This window comes from Somniosus microcephalus, chromosome 30 (assembly GCF_052327205.1).
Source record: "Somniosus microcephalus isolate GS21.2 chromosome 30, FLI_Smic_1.0, whole genome shotgun sequence".
Classification (NCBI taxonomy): domain Eukaryota; kingdom Metazoa; phylum Chordata; class Chondrichthyes; order Squaliformes; family Somniosidae; genus Somniosus; species Somniosus microcephalus.
Genome location: NC_141016.1, coordinates 25,260,432 through 25,280,378, shown reverse-complemented (window position 1 = coordinate 25,280,378; position 19,947 = coordinate 25,260,432). Strand labels below are relative to the sequence as shown.

At 49.3% G+C, this 19,947-nt stretch overlaps 1 protein-coding gene across 1 annotated transcript in view; it reads left to right on the top strand.

Moving 5' to 3' along the window:
* Positions 1–19,947, top strand: part of LOC147098024 (protein transport protein Sec24C-like) — a 100,362-nt gene that overhangs the window by 8,594 nt on the left and 71,821 nt on the right. Inside the window, exons 2-3 of the mRNA XM_085971232.1 lie at positions 482–663; positions 10,714–10,980. Coding sequence (XP_085827358.1) covers positions 555–663; positions 10,714–10,980 — 376 coding nt within the window. The 5' untranslated portion in view covers positions 482–554. The remainder of the gene's footprint in view (positions 1–481; positions 664–10,713; positions 10,981–19,947) is intronic.

Below are 19,947 nucleotides of genomic sequence, written 5' to 3'. Positions count from 1 at the left end.
GAAAAATCAAGATGGCGGCCACTCACCTCGGTTCAGAAGGATAAGGCCCGCCCACACACGCACCGATTGGTCGACCGGTCAGGCCACCGAAGCGTAGGATTGGTCAATCGTCGAGTCACTCGACACTCAACTGTAGGAAGGAACCCGCCGTCCGATTGGTGGACCTCGACGTCACACGGTCGCTAATGAGATGCTAATGAGCGGAACGCTGAACGTTTTTGGGATACCGCGGGCGGGATTTTTGTCCGGCCGAAACGTAAATACGCCTATGACCGGTCCGGAATCGCAAGCTTTCTTTTGAGGCGACGCGCGCGTCGGTACGCTCTGTAACTTTCAAACGTATAGAGAACGGACGGACAGACAGACAGACATCGGGACAGACATCGGGACAGACAGACAGAAGAGCTCTTTTATATATATAGATACCAGATACCTTTAAAATGGTCATTAAGTAGTAAAATATGGTCTTTACCTTTTGCAGATCCTAGGAGCACGAGCCACTGGTTCTACCAGAAACTATGTTGGAGACGGACAGTCAAACTCTGCAATACTGAATGTACCAGGGAATTAAAGACAACATAAACCAACTAAAGCATCAAATGGATGGGTTAGAAATCCATCCCAGGCAACCATATTCATCAGCGCTGTACAGTCAACCATATGGTAGGAGAGCTACTTCCCTGGGCAATATTCAGTATTATTTTCAAAGGTGCCATTAACAGCTCACCGTGTTAAGCTAGCTCCTGTTAATCAGCACTCCTCAATCGCAGGACCTTAACCCCCCCTCCCCTCCATCCCCTCTATTTCCCTGTAAATCCTTAAGCGTAACGCACCAAAATGAGACCAGAGAACAGTTACATTGTTGGGAGGTGATAGTTGGTAAATACAGGTAGACTATCCTTTATCCGAACTTCCGAAAACCTCTAAAAACCGAAAGTTTTTTCGTTCAGCGTAAGTCGTGCGCACGACATGACCAGAGTGGCGCACAACTTACGCTGAGCAGGGCAGAGGGTCACAGAGTTCCCTCCTGGGTAGGAGATTGCAGGCCGAGCCGGGCAGTGTGAAGGAGGTACCGGGAGAGTGAACCCGACAATACAGCGGCCCATCCGATAGCTGCAGCCGACCCGACCCACCCGATATTCTTTTCTCCCCCCTGACCCGACCCGACCCCCGACCCGAACCGTGGCCCGTCCGATATTCTTTTCTCCCCCTCGACGCCCCGCCGACCCCCTGCCGACCCCCACCCCCGACCCCCCGCCGACGCCGACCCCCCGCCGACCCCCACCCCGACCCTCCCGCCGACCCCCACCCTGACCCCCCAGCCGACCCCGACCCCCCGCCGACCCCGACCCCCCGACAAATTTCTCAATACCTTCTGAAATCCGAAAAATTCCGAAAACCGAAACTCAGCTGGTCCTAAGGTTTTCGGATAAAGGATAGTCTACCTGTAGTCAATAAATACAGTGTGTTAACATGAAACCCAAGTGTCCCGGTCCTGCGGATTACACCAAATTGGGGGATACGGAGGAGCACTGCGACAATATACAGGAAGACATGAATAAACTCGCAGAATGGGCGTGTAATTGGCAAATGAACTTCGATATAGAGAAGTGCGAGACTGTAGGAACGGAGGTTCCTAGCTGAAGAATTGAGATTGACGCAGAGAATCAAAAACAATAAAATTTAATGAACAAACGAAGTTAAACAGTAAACTGCTGGATACAATGCAAATAGGTCTGGTCTGGTTGAAAGCCTCTCTAGAACTGCTAGAAGGTTCCGAGCACTGACGTCATGATGTCATCACGTTCTTCCCGCCGTTGGGGGATCACGTGACGGGCGGCATGACGTCATCACGTGGAGTAAAGGAAAGAAGCCCTAGTACAGTTAACAGATACATTAAAGGTGCAGCCCCCGGTTGCACTACATTGCTGTTAAAGGAATTATAAACAATTGTCCTGAATCCCCTGGTGGCTCCGCCACAAGATGATACATTTTGGTAGAAAGAATAAGGAGGCCATGTACTCCTTGGAAAATAAGTGTTTAAATGGGGTAGAGGAATAGAGGGATCTGGGGTACAGATACCCAAATCACTAAAAGTAGTGACGCGGGTTAATAAGGCCATAAAAAAGCAAACCAAGCTCTCGGGTTCATTTCTAGAGGGATAGAATTGAAAAGCAGAGGAGTTATGTTAAACTTATATAGAACCTTGGTTAGACCACACTTGGAGTACTGTGAACATTTCTGGTCTCCATATTATGAAAGGATATAGAGGCCCTGGAGAAGGTGCAAAAAAGCTTTACTAGAAAGATACCGGAACTAAGAGGTTTATACCTCTCAGAAGAGATTGAACAGGCTGGGGCTCTTTTCTCGAGAATACAATACTCATCATCGCTGGTTACAGGATGATGTTCAGAGGCCTGGGACCTAGCTCTCTGCTCTTGGGCTAATGAATGGTGTAAAACACGGCAAGAAAGATGATTAAATGCAAACGTCTTCTCCAACAAAAAAATGTACGGACGGAAAATGCTTCTCATCCCACCTCCAGCCCATTTTGGACCCTCCAGGCCCCTCCGACACTTGAGCTCTGGTTTTCACATTCTGAAAACACCATGATGGCACCAAGGCAACTGCTGCTTGCTTCTTGGCGCCTCACCTCTCCTTTGTCCCCTACTTCCACTTTTCTTCCATTGTTTCCAAGGGGGGTACAGCAAATTGTTGCCATAGCTACAGAGTTAGCCGCCAGCTAAGGCCACACCTTTGTTTGCATAATTCATTATAAATATAGGAGCTAAGATTTCAGTAGGATATTGAGAAATTATATTTGTGTGGAAAATTGCGCCAAACATTTAAATACAGTGTACACCATGACGTAAGAGAACAACTAAACATTTGGTCTGAGTATAAAACAAGGCTTTAATCAACTGTTTCACAACCATGAGTTCTAGTTACATCACTAGTTCCTGGTTACAGAAACGTCCTGAGCAAGCTGGGCCCACGCCCGAGTATTTATACTTTCCCTGGACGGCGCCACCAGCTGGCCGCCCAGTGTTATCTCATGAGTCATTTCTACATGAATGGTAAGATTCATGACACACCATGTCTCAACATCTAAGAAGACAGATCAGAACATAACAAATAGGAGCAGGAGTAGGCCGTTCGGCCCCTCGAGCCTGCTCCGCCATTCAATAAGATCATGGCTGATCTTTGACCCCAACTCCACTTTCCCACACTATCCCCATATCCTTTGATTCCCTTAGTATCCAAAAATCTACCGATCGCTGCCTTGAATATACTCAACGACTGAGCATCCACAACTCTCTGGGGTGGAGAATTCCACAAGATTCACAACCCATTGAGTGAAGAAACATCTTCTCATCTCAGTCCTAAATGGCCGACCCCTTCGACTGTGGCCCCTAGTTTTCCTCCCAGCATCTACCTGTCAAGCCCCTTAAGAATTTTATATGTTTCAATGAGATCACCTCTCATTCTTCTAAACTCTAGGGGATATCGGCCTAGTCTACTCGAACTCTCCTCATAGGACAATCCCCCCCATCCCAGGAACCAGTCTGGTGAACATTTGTCGCACTCCCTCTTAGGCAAGTATATCCTTCCTGTGTCAGCTGTGGTTCAATGGGTAGCACACTCGCCTCTGAGTCAGAAGGTTGTGGGTTCATAGTCCCATTCCAAGGACTTATAGATAGAGTCATAACAGCACAGAAGGAGGCCATTCGGCCCATCGAGTCCATGCCGGCTCCCTGCAGAGCAATCCAGTCAGTCCCATGCCCCCGCTCTATCCCCGTAGCCCTGCAAGTTTATTTCCTATCCAGTCTCCCCTTGAAAACATTGAGTGTGACCACTTCCGTCGGCAGCGAGTTCCTGGTCCTGATCACTCGCTGCATAAAAAAGTTTTTTCTCACATCCCTCCTGTATCTCTTGCCCAAAGCTTTAAATCTGTGTCCCCTAGTCCTTGTACCATCAACTAGTGGGAACAGCCTTTCCCCATCTAGCCTATCCAAACCCATCATAATCTTGTACACCTCTATCAAATCACCCCTCAATCTCCTTTGCGCTAATGAAAACAAATCCAGCTTCTCCAACCTGTCCTTGTAGCTAAGATCCCCCATCCCCAGAACCATTCTGGTAAATCTCCTCTGCACCCTCTCAAGGGCCTTCACATCCTTCCTAAAGTGTGGTGACCAGAATTGGACACAATACTCCAGTTGTGGCCTAATCAGCGCTTTATAAAGGTTCAGCATAACTTCTCTACTTTTGTACTCAATACCTCTATTTATGAAACCCAAGATCCCATATGCTTTGTTAACCACTCTCTCAATATGTCCTGCCACCTTCAGGGACCTATGCACATTAACTCCCAGGTCCCTCTGTCACTGCACACTCTTTAAAACTATGCCATTAAGTGTATATTACCTCTCCCTGTTCCTTCTTCCAAAATGCATCACCTCACACTTCTCTGTATTAGCACATTGGACTTGACTTGAGCACATAAATCTAGGCTGACACTCCAGTGCAGTGCTGAGGGAGAGCTGCACTGTCAGAGGAACTGTCTTTCAGATGAGACGTTAAACCCCGTCTGCTCTCTCAGGTGGATGTAAAAGATCCCAAGTCACTATTTCGAAGAAGAGCAGGGGAGTTAACCCCGGTGTCCTGGCCAATATTTATCCCTCAATCAACATAACAAAAACAGATTATCTGGTCATTATCACATTGCTGTTTGTGGAAACTTGCTGTGCACAAATTGGCTGCCGCATTTCCCACATTACAACAGTGACTACACTTCAAAAAGTACTTCATTGGCTGTAAAGCGCGTTGAGACGTCCGGTGGTCATGAAAGGCACTATATAAATGTAAGTCTTTTTTTTCCTTCGGTAAGGAGACCAAAACTGTGCACAGTACTCCAGGTGTGGTCTCACCAAGGCCCTATATAATTGCAGTATGGGTTTTTTACTCTTATACTCTAATCCCTTTGTAATAAAGGCTGACATACCATTTGCGTTCCTAATTGCTTGCTGTACCTGCATGTTAACTTTCAGTGATTTGTGTACAAGAACACCCAGGTCCCTCTGAACACCAACATTTCCCAATCTCTCACCATTAAAAAATATTCTGCTTTTCTATTTTTCCTACTAAAGTTGATAACTTCACATTTCTCCACATTATATTCCATCTGCCACCTTCTTGCCCACTCACTTAACCGGTCTAAATCCCTTTTCAGCCTCCTTGCGTCCTCCTCACAGCTTACTTTCCCATCTAACTTTGTATCGTCAGCAAACTTGGATACATTACACTCGGCCCCCTCATCTAAGTCATTGATATAGATTGTAAATAGCTGAGGCCCAAGCACTGATCTTTGCGATACTCCACCACTTCTTCCTCTTTCGTAAATTAGCAGCAAAGCAAATCAAATGTCAATATCTAAATCATATATCCAGGCCAAAGCTTCCGGTGTAACAGCGTGGATATCTTGTAGGCTGCCTGTGAATTTCCTCTGAGGGCAGTGCTCACTGATGTGCTCCAGGGTCTGATCAGGAGCTCCACAGTCGCATGATGGGTAATGCTTTAATCTTCCATCTATGGAGAAGGTGGCAGCATCTACCAGGACCGGTTCTGAGGCGGTTGATGGTTGTTTACTGTTTGCGAGGAAGGTTTGATCCTTCAGGTTGTCCTGTGGGGTCCTCTATAAGGAATCCATTCCATATGTCACAGTTCTTCCAAGCATTTCGCCATCGGTCAACAAGGCTGAGAGGAGATCGCTGAATGGCTTCGGGGACGGTCCAAAATGGCCTCCTAGATTTGAGACGAGTTGGTGGTAGGTTGTTCAAGTCGGCCTGGATCGGCATGTCTTTGCTGGTGTAGTGGTTGTGTTCTCTGGAGACTGCATATTTGCAGCATAAGTGTGGCAGAGCGATGTTTGCAAGCACGGGCAGCCAAGGTATTGGTCTCGATAAAAGTGTACTGGTGATAATTCTCCTAGTAGAGTTCAGCTGGACATCAACGATTTTGACATGCGGACTTGATAGCCATGCCGGAGAGCAGTACTCCGCTGTAGAGTACACCAGGGCGAGTGCTGCCATACGGAGGGTTTGAGCGTCTGCTCCCCAAGTGGATCCAGCGAGTTTCTGGATCAAGTTGACCCTACTCTTTAGTTTCTTCCCAAGGTTCTGGAGATGTTGTCCATATGACAGGGTGTGGTCAAGCATGACTCCTAAACAAGAGGCCTTTTTGGCATGGTTTACTTCTGCGCCGCAAAAGGAGACTTTCAAAGCTTGGTTTGCTTGATGGGTGTTGAGGTGGAATGTCGAGGTGACGGTCTTTTGCGGGTTTGACTGAAGTCGCCATCAGCGGAAGTAGGCCTCCATCCTCTGTAAGTCACTGGTTAAGGTCTCTTCGGTGATGGACAGATTCATGTTTTGCGTGGCCAAGGCAATGTCATCAGCGTATACGAACTTGCGGGACTCTGTTTCGGACAGGTCACTGGTGTAAACGTTGAATAACATGAGTACCAGGACAGAACCCTGTGGGAGTCCGTTGTTCAATGTTCTATATCTGCTCTCTGGGTGCCAGAGTACACACGGAAGCGTCGGTTGCTAAGCATGGAGTTGAGAAGATGGATCGTTGTGCTGCAGGGTAAAATGGTGGAGAGCTTGAAAAGCGGTCCGTGCTTCCATACTGCGTCATACACCGCTGACAGGTCCACGAGTGCTCCGGCGGTCTTGAGCTGGCGCTGGAAGCCTGCTTCGATGTGCGTTGTTAAAGCTACCACTTGGTCGCAGCAGTTACGGCCGCTCCGGAAGCCCGCTTGCGCCGTACGGTTGGATGGCTCTATGATGAGGGCTAGTCTGTGGAGTAGTCGCCTCTCCAGCACTTTATAACAAGTGCAAAGTAAAGAGATCGGGCGGTAGTTGGAGGCTTCACAAGCATTCTTCCCCTGCTTCAATGGGCAATTATTTTAGTCTTCCTCCAAATAGATGGAATTTTACTCGGAGAGGAAGGAGGTCAACCATCTCTTCGCTTTGGGTCCCAATACTTTTAAGAATTTTGGGTAAACACCATCTGGACCAGCAGCTTTTCCAGATTTGGCTGCGTTTAGTTCGTCCAAGGTGATTGGATCAGACATAGTTGACGATCTTAGTGCCGCCATCAGTATACCCCACTAGTTACAGCCAGCCAACCCGAAAATGACCTTTTTATTCCTACTCTCTATTTTCAGTCTATTAACCAATCCTCAATCCATATATTACCCCCATCCCATGAGGCCTAATTTTGTGTAATAACCTCTTATGTGGCACCTCTTTGAATGCTTTTTGAAAATCCAAATATACTACATCCACTGGTTCCCCCTTATCCACCCTGCCAGTTACAACCAATGTTCCCGCTAATTTTTTTTCTTGCACGGTCCCTTTAAATTAGCTGCATGGCCACTGCGTGGTATCTCTTCCAACGGCAGGAGATGGTGAGCGGCCTGCGCGGGACCTGGCGATAGGTGTGCAGCCACGCACCTTAGGCGGGAACATTGGTTTCAACCTCAAAAAACTCTTAACAGATTTGTCAAACGCGATTTGCCCTTTCATAAATCTGTGTTGACTCTGCCCAATCCTGTTTTACTTTTCTAAGTGCCCTGTTATCACGTCCCTAATAATAGATACTCGCATTTTCCCTACTACTGAGTCAGGCTAATGGACCTATAGTTCCTTGTTTACTCTCTCCCTCCTTTCTTGAACAGCGGGTTTACATTTTCTATCTCCTAATCCACGGGGACCGTTCTAGAATCTAGGAAATTCTGGAAGATATAATATAGAGCGATTACTCTCTACAGTGGAAGCGACATTAGCTGAGATGCCACTGTGGACTCCACGCTGCTGAGCAATCTGCTGCCGCAGTCACTCTGCTCCTGCACTGTAACAATGGGCTTCAGAAACTGAAGCCACAGCTTCATGGGACAAGCCTCCTCCTCGTTTCTTTGTCTCAGTTCTCAGTCAAGCCCTAAAGTGGTTTACCTACATCTCCATCTTAAAGGGAATGGAAATTCTATCCCGTTGGTGCACGGCAAATATTGGCCAGGTCACTGGCCAATATTTATCCCTCAATCAACATAACAAAAAAACAGTCAATCTGGTCATTATCACATTGCTGTTTGCGGGAGCTTGCTGTGCGCAATTTGGCTGCCGCGTTTCCCACATTACAACAGTAACGGCACTCCAAAAGTACTTCATTGGCTGTAAAGCGCTTTGAGACGTCCGGTGGTTGTGAAAGGCGCTATAGAAATGCAAGTCTTTCTTCTTTCAGCAGGTGTACCTGTTATTTCACAGGTCACAAGGAATTCCTTGTAAAAGTGATGGCTTTAATTGGCTAGATTTTGCTGTAGCGGGGTATCTAAGGGGGAAATCGGTGGGTGTAGCATATTTGGATTTGCAAAAAGCATTCGATAAGGTGCCACACAAGAGGTTATTACACAAAATTAGGGCTCATGGGATTGGGGGTAATATACTAGCATGGATTGAGGATTGGTTAACGGACAGAAAACAGAGAGTAGGAATAAACGGGTCATTTTCAGGTTGGCAGGCTGTAACTAGTGGGGTACCGCAAGGATCAATACTTGGGCCTCAGCTATTTACAATTTATAGTCATGACTTGGATGAAGGGACCGAGTGCAATGCATCCAAGTTTGCTGACGGTACAAAGCTAGGTGGGAAAGTAAGTTGTGAGGAGGACCTAAAGAGGCTGCAAAGGGATATAGATGGATTAGGTGAGTGGGCAAGGACATGGCAGATGGAATATAATGTGGAGAAATGTTATCCACTTTGGTAGGAAAAATGGAAAATGGTGAGAGATTGGGAAATGATTGGGCCGGAGATCGATGGATTTTTGCATACTAAGGGAACCAAAGGATATGGGGACAGTGCGGGAAGGTGGAGATGAGGTCGATGATCAGCCATGTTCTTATTGAATGGCGGAGCAGGCTCGGGGGGCCGAATGGCCGACTCCTGCTCCTATTTCTTATGTTCTTATGCCTGCCGTTAGTTAGACTTGCCCTTGCACATTTAGGTTTTTAAAATTCGTTTAGTGGGGAGTTGCCGAGAGTGTGAATTGATAACGTCGCAGCGAGAGAAACAGGGCATCTGGGACTTGAATGAGCAGGTCAAGCAACGGTGTAGCTCCTTAACCAGTCAGTTTGAAGAATTGTGAAATTAACAGTGCAAGGACTGAGAAGGAATTGTAAATTAAAGTGGGTCAATTCAACATCAACTCAGGTACAGAATGAAATATCATGAGAGGAAAAGAAAGATGGGATTAAGAGAGAGGAAAAAAGACAGAAAGGAAAAGGAAAAAAAATAAAATGTTACATTTTTAAGATCTCCAACGACAATTAAAACCTGAAGGAATGAGACTCCACGCTTGTAATAGTTAATTTTCAGTGTCAGAGAGGTTGTTTGGCAGTAATTAACACTCATCACGTAGTTAAAAGGGTAATTAGACTGGAATGGACAAGACTTTGTGCGGCGAGTTTAGTTCGTATCTGCAAATACAGCAATTTCACGCCGTTCAAAGCATTTCAGAGGTGAGCCAGAAGGCAAATGCCGTTTTGGTGAAGTTAATGGAAGAGCGGCGCGATTCGGAGACCAACTTTCGGATATTTGAGTTTAGCTGCGCATCGGCCCCTCGCCTGAAGTTACTGCACCATTTGCGCATAAATAACGGCGAGCCCCATTAGCCTCACCGTTATTTCGGCAGGTAAATCAGGGCCATTCTGTTCAGTCCATATGGCAGAAGGGGGCGTTGGGACCCGGCAACAACGAAGTAAGTATAGCAAACATGTTCTAAAGTAAAGGGTCAAGTGCTCACAAACTACACAACTCACACACACTTGATGCTTCAAAATAATGAGCAACCGTCATGACTAAAATTAAGAAAGAAGAAAGAAACACTTGCATTTATATAGCGCCTTTCACGACCACCGGACGGCCCAAAGCGCTTTACAGCCAATGAAGTACTTTTGAAGTATAGTCACTGTTGTAATGTGGGAAACGCAGCAGCCAATTTGCGCACAGCAAGCTCCCACAAACAGCAATGTGATAATGACCAGATAATCTGTTTTGATGACTTTGATGGAGGGATAAATATTGGCCAGGACACCGGGAAGAACTCCCCTGCTCGTCTTCGAAATAGTGCCGCGTGATCTTTTACATCCACCTGAGAGAGCAGACAGGGCCTCGGTTTAACGTCTCATCCGACAGTGCGGCACTCCCTCAGCACTGCGCTAGAGTGTCAGCCTAGATTTATGTGTTCGAGTCCCTGGAGTGGGACTTGAACCCACAACCTTCTGACTCAGAGGCGAGAGTGCTACCCACTGAGCCACGGCCGATAAGGAAACCATCAAACCTGTAGCATCCACTGGACACGTGTGTGTATATGTTTGAACATCCATCATCACTGACCTTTCAGATGTAACACTGGTCATCTGGACTTGGACGTACCTCATGATCATGGTGCTTGAAAATATAATTACTGCTGTGTTTGGTAGACCAGCACAGCAGGAGACAAACCCAGTATCTCTCTGATGATGAGTAGACACATCCTTTGAGTTCTGAGGCTAGCACTCATGAAAACAATGTCGTCGCCACCGATAAAATTTACTTGATTTGAACTTACAGGGAAAAACAATCTTTGAAATCATTGTTTGGTTTTATTTTGCAGAAAAACGGCCTCCAGGTCTTCCAAACACACTCAGCTGGTCAGCTGACAGGCCCTCTAGCTTTGACGTCAACCCTACTTCCCTTGATCACGACTGGGAAACCAGTACTTCTCCCCCGTACTATCAATATGCTCTTCCACACCCTATCCACCGACAGAGCAGCACAACTCCTCCTCCCCATTCAAGACCACCTCCAACCCATCACTACGCACAGCAACAGAACTCAAACCTCCAGCCAGTTCACCAGGGATATCGACCGCAACCAGACAGTAAGTATTTGATCACCTTTAACAATGGCTGATGTTTATTAGCGCAATCAAAAGCTCAGGAGTCAGCAGAATGAGATCACTGGTTGGAGGCATCAATATTTCATATTAGACCATCTAGGTGAGCGTTCATGAAGGTTTACTGACCTGACTTTGGCACCAGGTCTCATTAAGATTTTTACAAGCCCAATATGCTTAAATGCAAAATAATCGACTTCAATTTAGTGAGATCAGATCACAGATTGTATTATAAGACGGCCCTTCAATCCAGCTCACAACAATAATATGAATGCAGAAGCAAAACACTGCGGATGCTGGAAATCTGAAATAAAAACAGAGGAAAGAACAAAAGGGAAGGTCTGTGATAGGGTGGAAGGCAGGAGAGATTAAAAGACAAAAGGGATGATGGTGCGAGGCGAAAGGAGATGGTAATGGGACAAGTAAAGGAACAAAAGATGGGTCGAGAAGAGGTGTAAAAGGAAATAGCAGAATCATCACCAGCTGCCTTCCGAAAAAATGGGGGCAGAGGTTATGATCTGAAATTGTTGAACTCAATGTCGAGTCCGGAAGGCTGTAAAGTGCCTAATCGAAAGATTAGGCACTCTTGGCTGGCCACCCACATTCCACCCTACGTAAACTTGAGGTGATCCAAAACTCGGCTGCCCGTGTCCTAACTCGCACCAAGTCCCATCACCCGTGCTCGCTGACCTGCATTGGCTCCCGGTTAAGCAGTGCCTCGATTTCAAAATTCTCATCCTTGTTTTCAAATCCCTCCATGGCCTCGCCCCTCCCTATCTCTGTAATCTCCTTCAGCCCCACAACCCCCAGATATCTGCGCTCCTCTAATTTTGCCCTCTTGAGGATCCCTGATTATAATCGCTCAACCATTGGTGGCCGTGCCTTCTGTTGCCTAGGCCCTAAGCTCTGGAATTCCCTGCCTAAACCTCTCCGCCTCGCTACCTCTCTTTCCTCCTTTAAGACGCTCCTTAAAACCTACCTTGTTGACCAAGCTTTTGGTCACCTGCCCTAATTTATCCTTGTGTGGATCGGTGTCAAATTTTTTGTCTTTAAATACTCCTGTGCAGCGCCTTGGGACGTTTTATTACGTTAAAGGCGCTATATAAATACAAGTTGTTGTTGTTGTTCCTTGAGCTTACGTTGAGCTTCGTTGGAACAGTGTAGGAAGCCGAGGATGGAGAGGTCAGAGTGGGAGTGGAGCGGAGAATTAAAGTGACAGGCGACCGGAAGCTCAGGGTCACGCTTGCGGACTGAACGGAGGTGTTCCGCAAAGCGGTCACCAACATTAACGTTTTCTTTCTCTGAAACTTGTAAGGGTCCCAAGTGAATTAGGAGTTGGGAGTCTCAGCTCTATTCCTACAGACTGCAAATACACAACATAAAAATGCCAAACTTGAGCAGAAATAGCCATTGACTTTGCAGTCTTGGTTAGACAATCTACAGGAAACTTTTGATTTACCGGCACCTAAATAACCGGAAATCTCGGTTAACCGGCATAATTCAGGAGTAGGTTCAGGTAAGTTTTATTACTTGCCTTCCTCGATCTGTTGCTGTGCAAGGGTGTGGCTGCAGCTGTTGCTAAGCTACAGAGACGCTTGGAACTTGTGGCCATTGTTCTGAACCTGTTGCTAAGCAACAGGGTTTGTTGCTTTATACGGAGCTCTCAGCTCCGTATCTTTTACTATAGCTTTTGGTTATCCGGAATTTTTGATGAACCGGCACCACGTCGGTGCCAGATATAAAAAAGTTTCCTGTACAGTGATTGTTCAAACTGATATAAAGAGGGGAAGCGCAGGAGAAGCTGTGAGTTCATACACATAGTGCGAGGATTTCTTCAGTGTTCTGGATGTATTAAAATCGCACACCCATTTGCAAGAAACACAACAACTTGCAATCACAAGGTGCTTCAGAGGAGCGTAATTGCACATAAATTGACACCGAGCCACATAAGGAGACATTAGGACAGGTGACCAAAAGCTTGGTCAAAGAGGTAGTTTTTAAGGAGGGTCGTAAAGGAGGATGAGAGAGGCGGAGAGGTTTAGGGAGGGAGTTCCAGAGCTTAGGACCTCGGCAGCTGAAGGGTGTCAGAGTTGCACAAGAGGCCAGAATAGGAGGAACGCAGAGTTCCTGCAGGGTTGTAGGCCTGGAGGAAGTAACAGCGATGGGGGGGCGGAGTGAAGCTATCATTATACATAGCGCACAGTGGAAACCTTCCCTCCATTGTCATCTTACACCGGAGAGTGAGGCTGTGAATTAGTGCACACTGTTTGCACAGAGGAGAGGAAGCTTTACCCTGTGTCAAACCTGACCATCAACTGTTGCTCACTGAATGCATCAGAGCTGATTTTAGGAGCCAGTGCAACCGGAGTTGCCATGTCCCAAAGCATTGGGAAACTCAAAATGATTCTTCATCAAAATTGCTCCAAAGTGCCCTGTTTTCTCTCAGAGATTATTTGGTCAGATTTTGCCACCCATTTGGAAAAACACGACACAAGAGTAGTCACTACACCCATAGCTTTATTGAGATGAAGGTAATGTGAACACCTCTGAGTTCTTTCTCTGCAATAACCGTGACAACACTCCACCAAGCCAATTCCACACAGGACTATAGAGAAAGCAGATTATAGCAGGATGTTTAAAATTGGTGGCATTTCAGTCCCCAACCTTGTCGACTGTACTGTCAAGCGGCACTTACTCACCAATAACCTGCTCACCGATGTTCAGTTTGGGCTCCGCCAGGACATTCAGCTCCAGACCTCACTACAGCTTTGGCCCAAACATGGACGAAAGAGCTGAATTCCAGAGGTGAGGTGAGAGTGACTGCCCTTGACATCAAGGCAGCATTTGACCGAGTGGGGCATCAAGGAGCCCCAGTAAAATTGAAGTCAATGGGAATCAGGGGAAAAACTCTCCACTGGCTGGAGTCATACCTAGCACAAAGGAAGATGGTTGTGATTGATGGTGTCGAGCTTCTTGAGTGTTTTTGGAGCTGCACTCATCCAGGCAAGTGGAGAGTATTCCATCACACTCCTTACTTGTGCCTTGTAGATGGTGGAAAGGCTTTGGGGAGTCAGGAGGTGAGACACTCGCCGCAGAATACCCAGCCTCTGACCTGCTTTAGTAGCCACAGTATTTATGTGGCTGGTGCAGTTAAGTTTCTGGTCAATGGTGACCCCCAGGATGTTGATGGTGGGGGATTCGGCGATGGTAATGCCGTTGAATGTCAAGGGGAGGTGGTTAGACTCTCGCTTGTTAGAAATAGTCATTGCCTGGCACTTCTGTGGCGCGAATGTTACCTGCCACTTATCAGCCCAAGCCTGAACGTCGTCCAGGTCTTGTTGCATGCGGGCATGGACTGCTTCATTATCTGAGGAGTTGCGAATGGAACTGATCACTGTGCAGTCATCAGCGAACATCCCCATTCCTGACCTTCTGTTGGAGGGAAGGTCATTGATGAAGCAGCTGAAGATGGTTGGGCCTAGGACACTGCCCTGAGGAACCCCTGCAGCGATGTCCTGGGGCTGAGATGATTGATCTCCAACAACCACAACCATCTTCCTTTGTGCTAGGTATGACTCCAGCCAGTGGAGAGTTCCCCCCACCCCCGATTCCTATTGAGTTTTCCCCCCGATTCCCATTGACGCTCCAGTGGAGTATCTGAGTCCTCCTCAGTGCCACAGTGCAGAAACACTGAGCAAGATCACACCCATTCCTCGCACAGGGGCAGCATCGACCTGCAGACTGCACTTGCGTGCCCACCAGGCAGCCAGTGTCAGAGCGAGACTGGCAGCAGGTGGCACAGCCGAGAGTCGGGCATCCGTTCATGGATGTGCACTTGGGATGCTGTAACCTGCAGGGCTACGGACCAAGAGCTGAGAAATGGGATTAGGCTGGATAGCTCTTTGTTGGCCGGCGCGGACACGATGGGCCAAAATGGCCTCCTTCCGTGCTGTAACTTTCTATGATTCTTTCTATGATTGTTGGAGGCCAATCATCACAGCCCCAGGGCATCGCTGCAGGAGTTCCTCAGGGCAATGTCCTCGGCCCAACCATCTTCAGCTGCTTCATCAATGACCTTCCCTCCAAGTGGAGCTGTTTGCTGATGACTGCACAGTGTTCAGTTCCATTCGCAACTCCTCAGATAATGAAGCAGCCCATGCTCGCATGCAGCAAGACCTGGACGGCATTCAGGCTTGGGCTGGTAAGTGGCAAGTAACACACAAGTGCCAGGCAATGACTATCTCCAACAAGAGAGAGTCTAACCACCTCCCCTTGACATTCAACGGCAATACCATCGCCGATTCCCCCACCATCAACATCCTGGGGGTCACCATTGACCAGAAACTTAACTGCACCAGCCACATAAATACTGTGGCTACAAGAGCAGCTCAGAGGCTGGGAATTCTGCGGCGAGTGTCTCACCTTCTGACTCCCCAAAGCCTTTCCACCATCTACAAGGCACAAGTAAGGAGTGTGATGGAATACTCTCCACTTGCCTGGATGAGTGCAGCTCGAACAACACTCAAGAAGCTCGACACCAACCAGGACAAAGCAGCCCGCTTGATTGGCACCCCATCCACTACCTTAAACATTCACTCCCTCCACCACCGGCGCACCGTGGCTGCAGTGTGTACCATCTACAAGATGCACTGCAGCAACTCGCCAAAGCTTCTTCAGCAGCACCTCCCAAACCCGCGACATTTATCACCTGGAAGGTGAAGGGCAGGAGGTGCATGGGAACACCACCACCTCCAAGTTCTCCTCCAAGTCACACACCTTCCTGACTTGGAAGTATATCGCCGATCCTTCATCATCGTCGGGTCAAAATCCAGGAACTCCCTCCCTAACAGCACTGTGGGAGCACCTTCACCACACGGAGTGCAGCGGTTCAAGAAGGCGGCTCACCACCACCTTCTCAACGGCAACTAGGGATGGACAATAAATGCTGGCCTTGCCAGCGACGCCTGATGTGCCTCAATTATTCCGAGACTCGAAGTTAGCAGAACAAAAGTAAGGCTTTTATTAACTCAGAACATAACACGTAAAATAGAGAGATGTCTACCTTCAAGAGGCTGATGCCGGACTGAAGTTAGATTACAAAGGAGCCAGGTATGGGCGGAGCCCTGCACACAACCAGTTCCAGCACATTCCAATGCATAATACATGAGGACTGGGGGAAGGGAAAAGACACAGAAAGCAGGCAGTTAGAAGACACAGAAAACAGGCAGTGATGAATGGAATATATTTCATCACATTCACCCCTTCTATAGATTTAGTCTGTTCGGGGGTTTGATAGTCCTCTGCGACCGACGTGGCTGTTGTGGTGCCGCGGGTGTCGGCTGGGTGTCCCCGGTAGCCTCCTGGGTCTCTGCCGGGGGTGCCGCCGGGGTTGTTGAAGGGGTAGTTGGTGGGGGTGCCGTTGGTCGATGTTCTTCCGGGGGTGATGAAAGAATAGTGGGTGGGTAAGGGTTGCTGTGATCGTCGTCGCTGCTATTGCCGTGGTTGTTGTTGATGCCGGCTGGGGCGACGTCTTTTATGGACACGGTGTCCTCCCTTCCGTCGGCGTGCCGGACATATGCGTATTGGGGGTTGGCGTGGAGTAGGTGTACTGGCTCCACGAGAGGGTCCGTCTTGTGGCCCCTCACATGCCTTCGCACGAGTACCGGACCTGGGGTGGAGAGCCATGACGGCATGGATACGCCCGAGGTGGATTTCCGGGGAAAGACAAACATTCGTTCATGAGGCGTGGTATTAGTGGCCGTACACAATAGCGACCGTATCGAATGGAGCACATCCGAGAGGACTTCCTGCCAGCGGGAGATAGGAAGGCCCTTGGTCCTTAGAGCTAGAGTGACTGCTTTCCACACTGTCCCGTTCTCTCGCTCCACCTGGCCGTTACCCCGGGGGTTGTAGCTGGTGGTACGGCTCGTGGCGATCCCCTTGGACAGCATGTACTGGCGTAGCTCTTCACTCATGAAGGACGCCCCCCTATCCGTGTGGATATAGCTCGGCATACCGAACAGGCAGAACAGGCTGTTGAGGCATTTAATGACCGTGGCGCTGGTCATGTCTGGGCAGGGGAAGGCGAATGGGAAACGGGAGTATTCGTCCACAATGTTCAGGAAGTAAACATTGCGGTCGACGGACGGGAGGGGGCCCTTGAAATCTAAGCTGAGCCGCTCGAAGGGCCGTGTAGCTTTGATTAAGTGGGCTCTATCTGGGCGGTAGAACCGAGGCTTGCACTCAGCGCAAGTGCGGCAGTTCCTGGTCAGAGACCGAACTTCCTCAATCGAGTAGGGTAAGTTACGGGACTTTATGAAGTGGAACAGCCGCGTGACCCCTGGGTGGCAGAGGTCGTTGTGGAGGGTCTGTAGCCGATCCTCGGTGGCGCTGGCACACATCCCTCGTGAGAGGGCGTCAGGGGATTCATTAAGGGCCCCTGGCCGGTAAATGATGTCGTACTCGAAAGTGGAGAGCTCGATCCGCCACCTAAGAATCTTATCATTTTTAATCTTCCCCCTCTGTTTATTGTTGAACATAAACGCTACCGATCGCTGGTCGGTAAGTAGGGTGAAGCGTTTGCCGGCTAGGTAGTGGCGCCAGTGGCGCACTGCCTCCACGATGGCTTGGGCCTCCTTTTCCACGGAGGAGTGTCTGATCTCGGGGCCTTGGAGGGTCCTCGAGAAGAAAGCTACGGGCCGCCCCGCCTGGTTGAGGGTGGCCGCCAAGGCGAAGTCGGACGCATCACTTTCCACTTGAAATGGAGTGTTCTCGTCCACTGCCTGTAGCGTGGCCCGCTCAATATCCTGCTTAATGCTTTTGAAGGCGGCGTGGGCCTCAGCAGAGAGCGGAAAAGAGGATGCTTTCAAGAGGGGGCGGGCTTTGTCGGAGTAGTTGGGGACCCATTGGGAATAGTAAGAAAATAACCCCAGGCACCTTTTCAGGGCTTTGGGAGTGTTGGGCAGGGGCAGCTCCCGTAGGGGGCGCAATCGGTCGGGGTCTGGTCCGATTTCCCCATTCTCCACCACGCTGCCCAGTATGCAGAGGCGCGTGGTGTTGAAAACGCACTTGTCCTCGTTATAGGTGAGGTTGAGTTTTTGTGCGGTTTTCAGGAACCTCTCGAGGTTCGAGTCGTGATCCTGCTGGTTGTGACCGCAGATGGTGACGTTGTCGAGGTAGGGGAAGGTTGCCTGCAAGTGGTGGTCATCGACCATGCGATCCATCTCCCTCTGAAAGACCGAGACCCCGTTCGTCACCCCAAAGGGGACTCTGAGGAATTGGTAGAGGCGTCCGTTCGCCTCGAAGGCGGTGTACGGGCGGTCCTCTGGTCTGATAGGGAGCTGGTGGTACGCTGACTTGAGGTCGATGGTGGAGAACACCCGGTATTGGGCGATTTGGTTCACCATTTCTGATATGCGGGGTAGCGGGTAGGCGTCTAGTAGGGTGTACCTGTTGATCGTTTGACTATAGTCGATCACCATCCGTTTCTTCTCGCTACCCCTTACCACTACCACTTGGGCGCGCCACGGGCTGTTGCTGTGTTCAATAATGCGCTCTTTCAGGAGCCTGTCTACCTCGGTCGCGATAAACCGCCTGTCCTCCCAGCTGTACCTCCTGCTTTTGGTCGCTATTGGCCGGCAGTTAGGGGTAAGGTTCGCGAATAGCGAAGGCGGCTTTACCTTCAGGGTAGCCAGACCGCACACTGTGAGGGGCGGCTGGGACCCACCGTACTTGAGCGTGATGCTTTGGTGGTTGCACTGGAAATCCAAACCCAAGATCACGCTCGCACATAGATTCTTCATGATTAATACTTTAAAATTATCATACACAGTTCCGTTAACGCACAATTGTACCGTGCAGTAACCCAGAATGGTCGATGTCTGGGTTTTATCGGCCATAGAGATGGTACCCTGAGCAGGGACCACCTTTAGGGAGAGTTGTTGTGCCAGTTCAGGGTGGATAAAACTCTCCGTGCTTCCACTGTCAATTAAGCATTTAACCCGGCACCCGTTTACCTCGATGTCCACCATTGATTTGGATAGCGGATGCGGCCTGGTCTGGTCCACTGTGACCGATGCCACTGTAGGGCCCTGATCGAGACAAGATGGCGTCCACGCTGTCTGCTCATAAGATGGCGGACCCCACGAGGTCGGGCAAGATGGCGTCCAAGGTGGCCGCTCCCACGGCGCACACGCGGCGGTGGCGGGTTTTCCGGCGGTTGGTTTTCCGGCGGGGTTCCCTCTGCACACCTTCCCGAAGTGCCCCTTCTTACCGCACTTAAAGCAGGTGGTGCCTTTCGCCGGGCACAGGTTTCTGGTGTGCTTTGGCTGCCCGCAGAAGTAGCAGTTGGGTCCTTGACGCGTCGCGGCTGTCGTAGGGCTTCTGGGGGGAGAGCTGGGCCCCGCCGGTGTCGGGCTGCCGGGCGGGGAAGATGCCTTCCAAGATGGCGGCGCCCTCGGCGCACACGTGGCGGCGTGGGCGGCGCAGGCTGAAGAGTAGGCGTCCGAGTTTCTCTCGGCCATCTCCAGGGACCGCGCGGTGTCCGCAGCCTGTTTCAGGTCCAACCCCGTTTTTTCCAGCAGTCTTTGCCGGATGTGAGTGGAGCTGAGGCCTGTGATAAAGGCATCGCGAACAAGCTCGTCGGTGTACACTGCGGCTTTTACATCTCGGCACTTACAGTCCTTGCCAAGCTTTTTCAGGATGCTTAGGAACTCCTCCACCGATTCCCCAGGTCGCTGTGCGCGAGTAGCGAGTAGATGCCTAGCATACACCTCATTCGTAGGCTGCTGGTAATGCGCCTTTAAGGTGTTGCAGGCGGCCAGGTACGTATCGGCGTCTTGGATGAGGGGGTAAACCCGGTGGCTTACCCAATTCCGTAGCATTCCGAGTCTCATCTTCGCAGTGTCCATAGCGTCTTTGACGGCTGCGGAATTGTCCAGGAAGAATTCCATA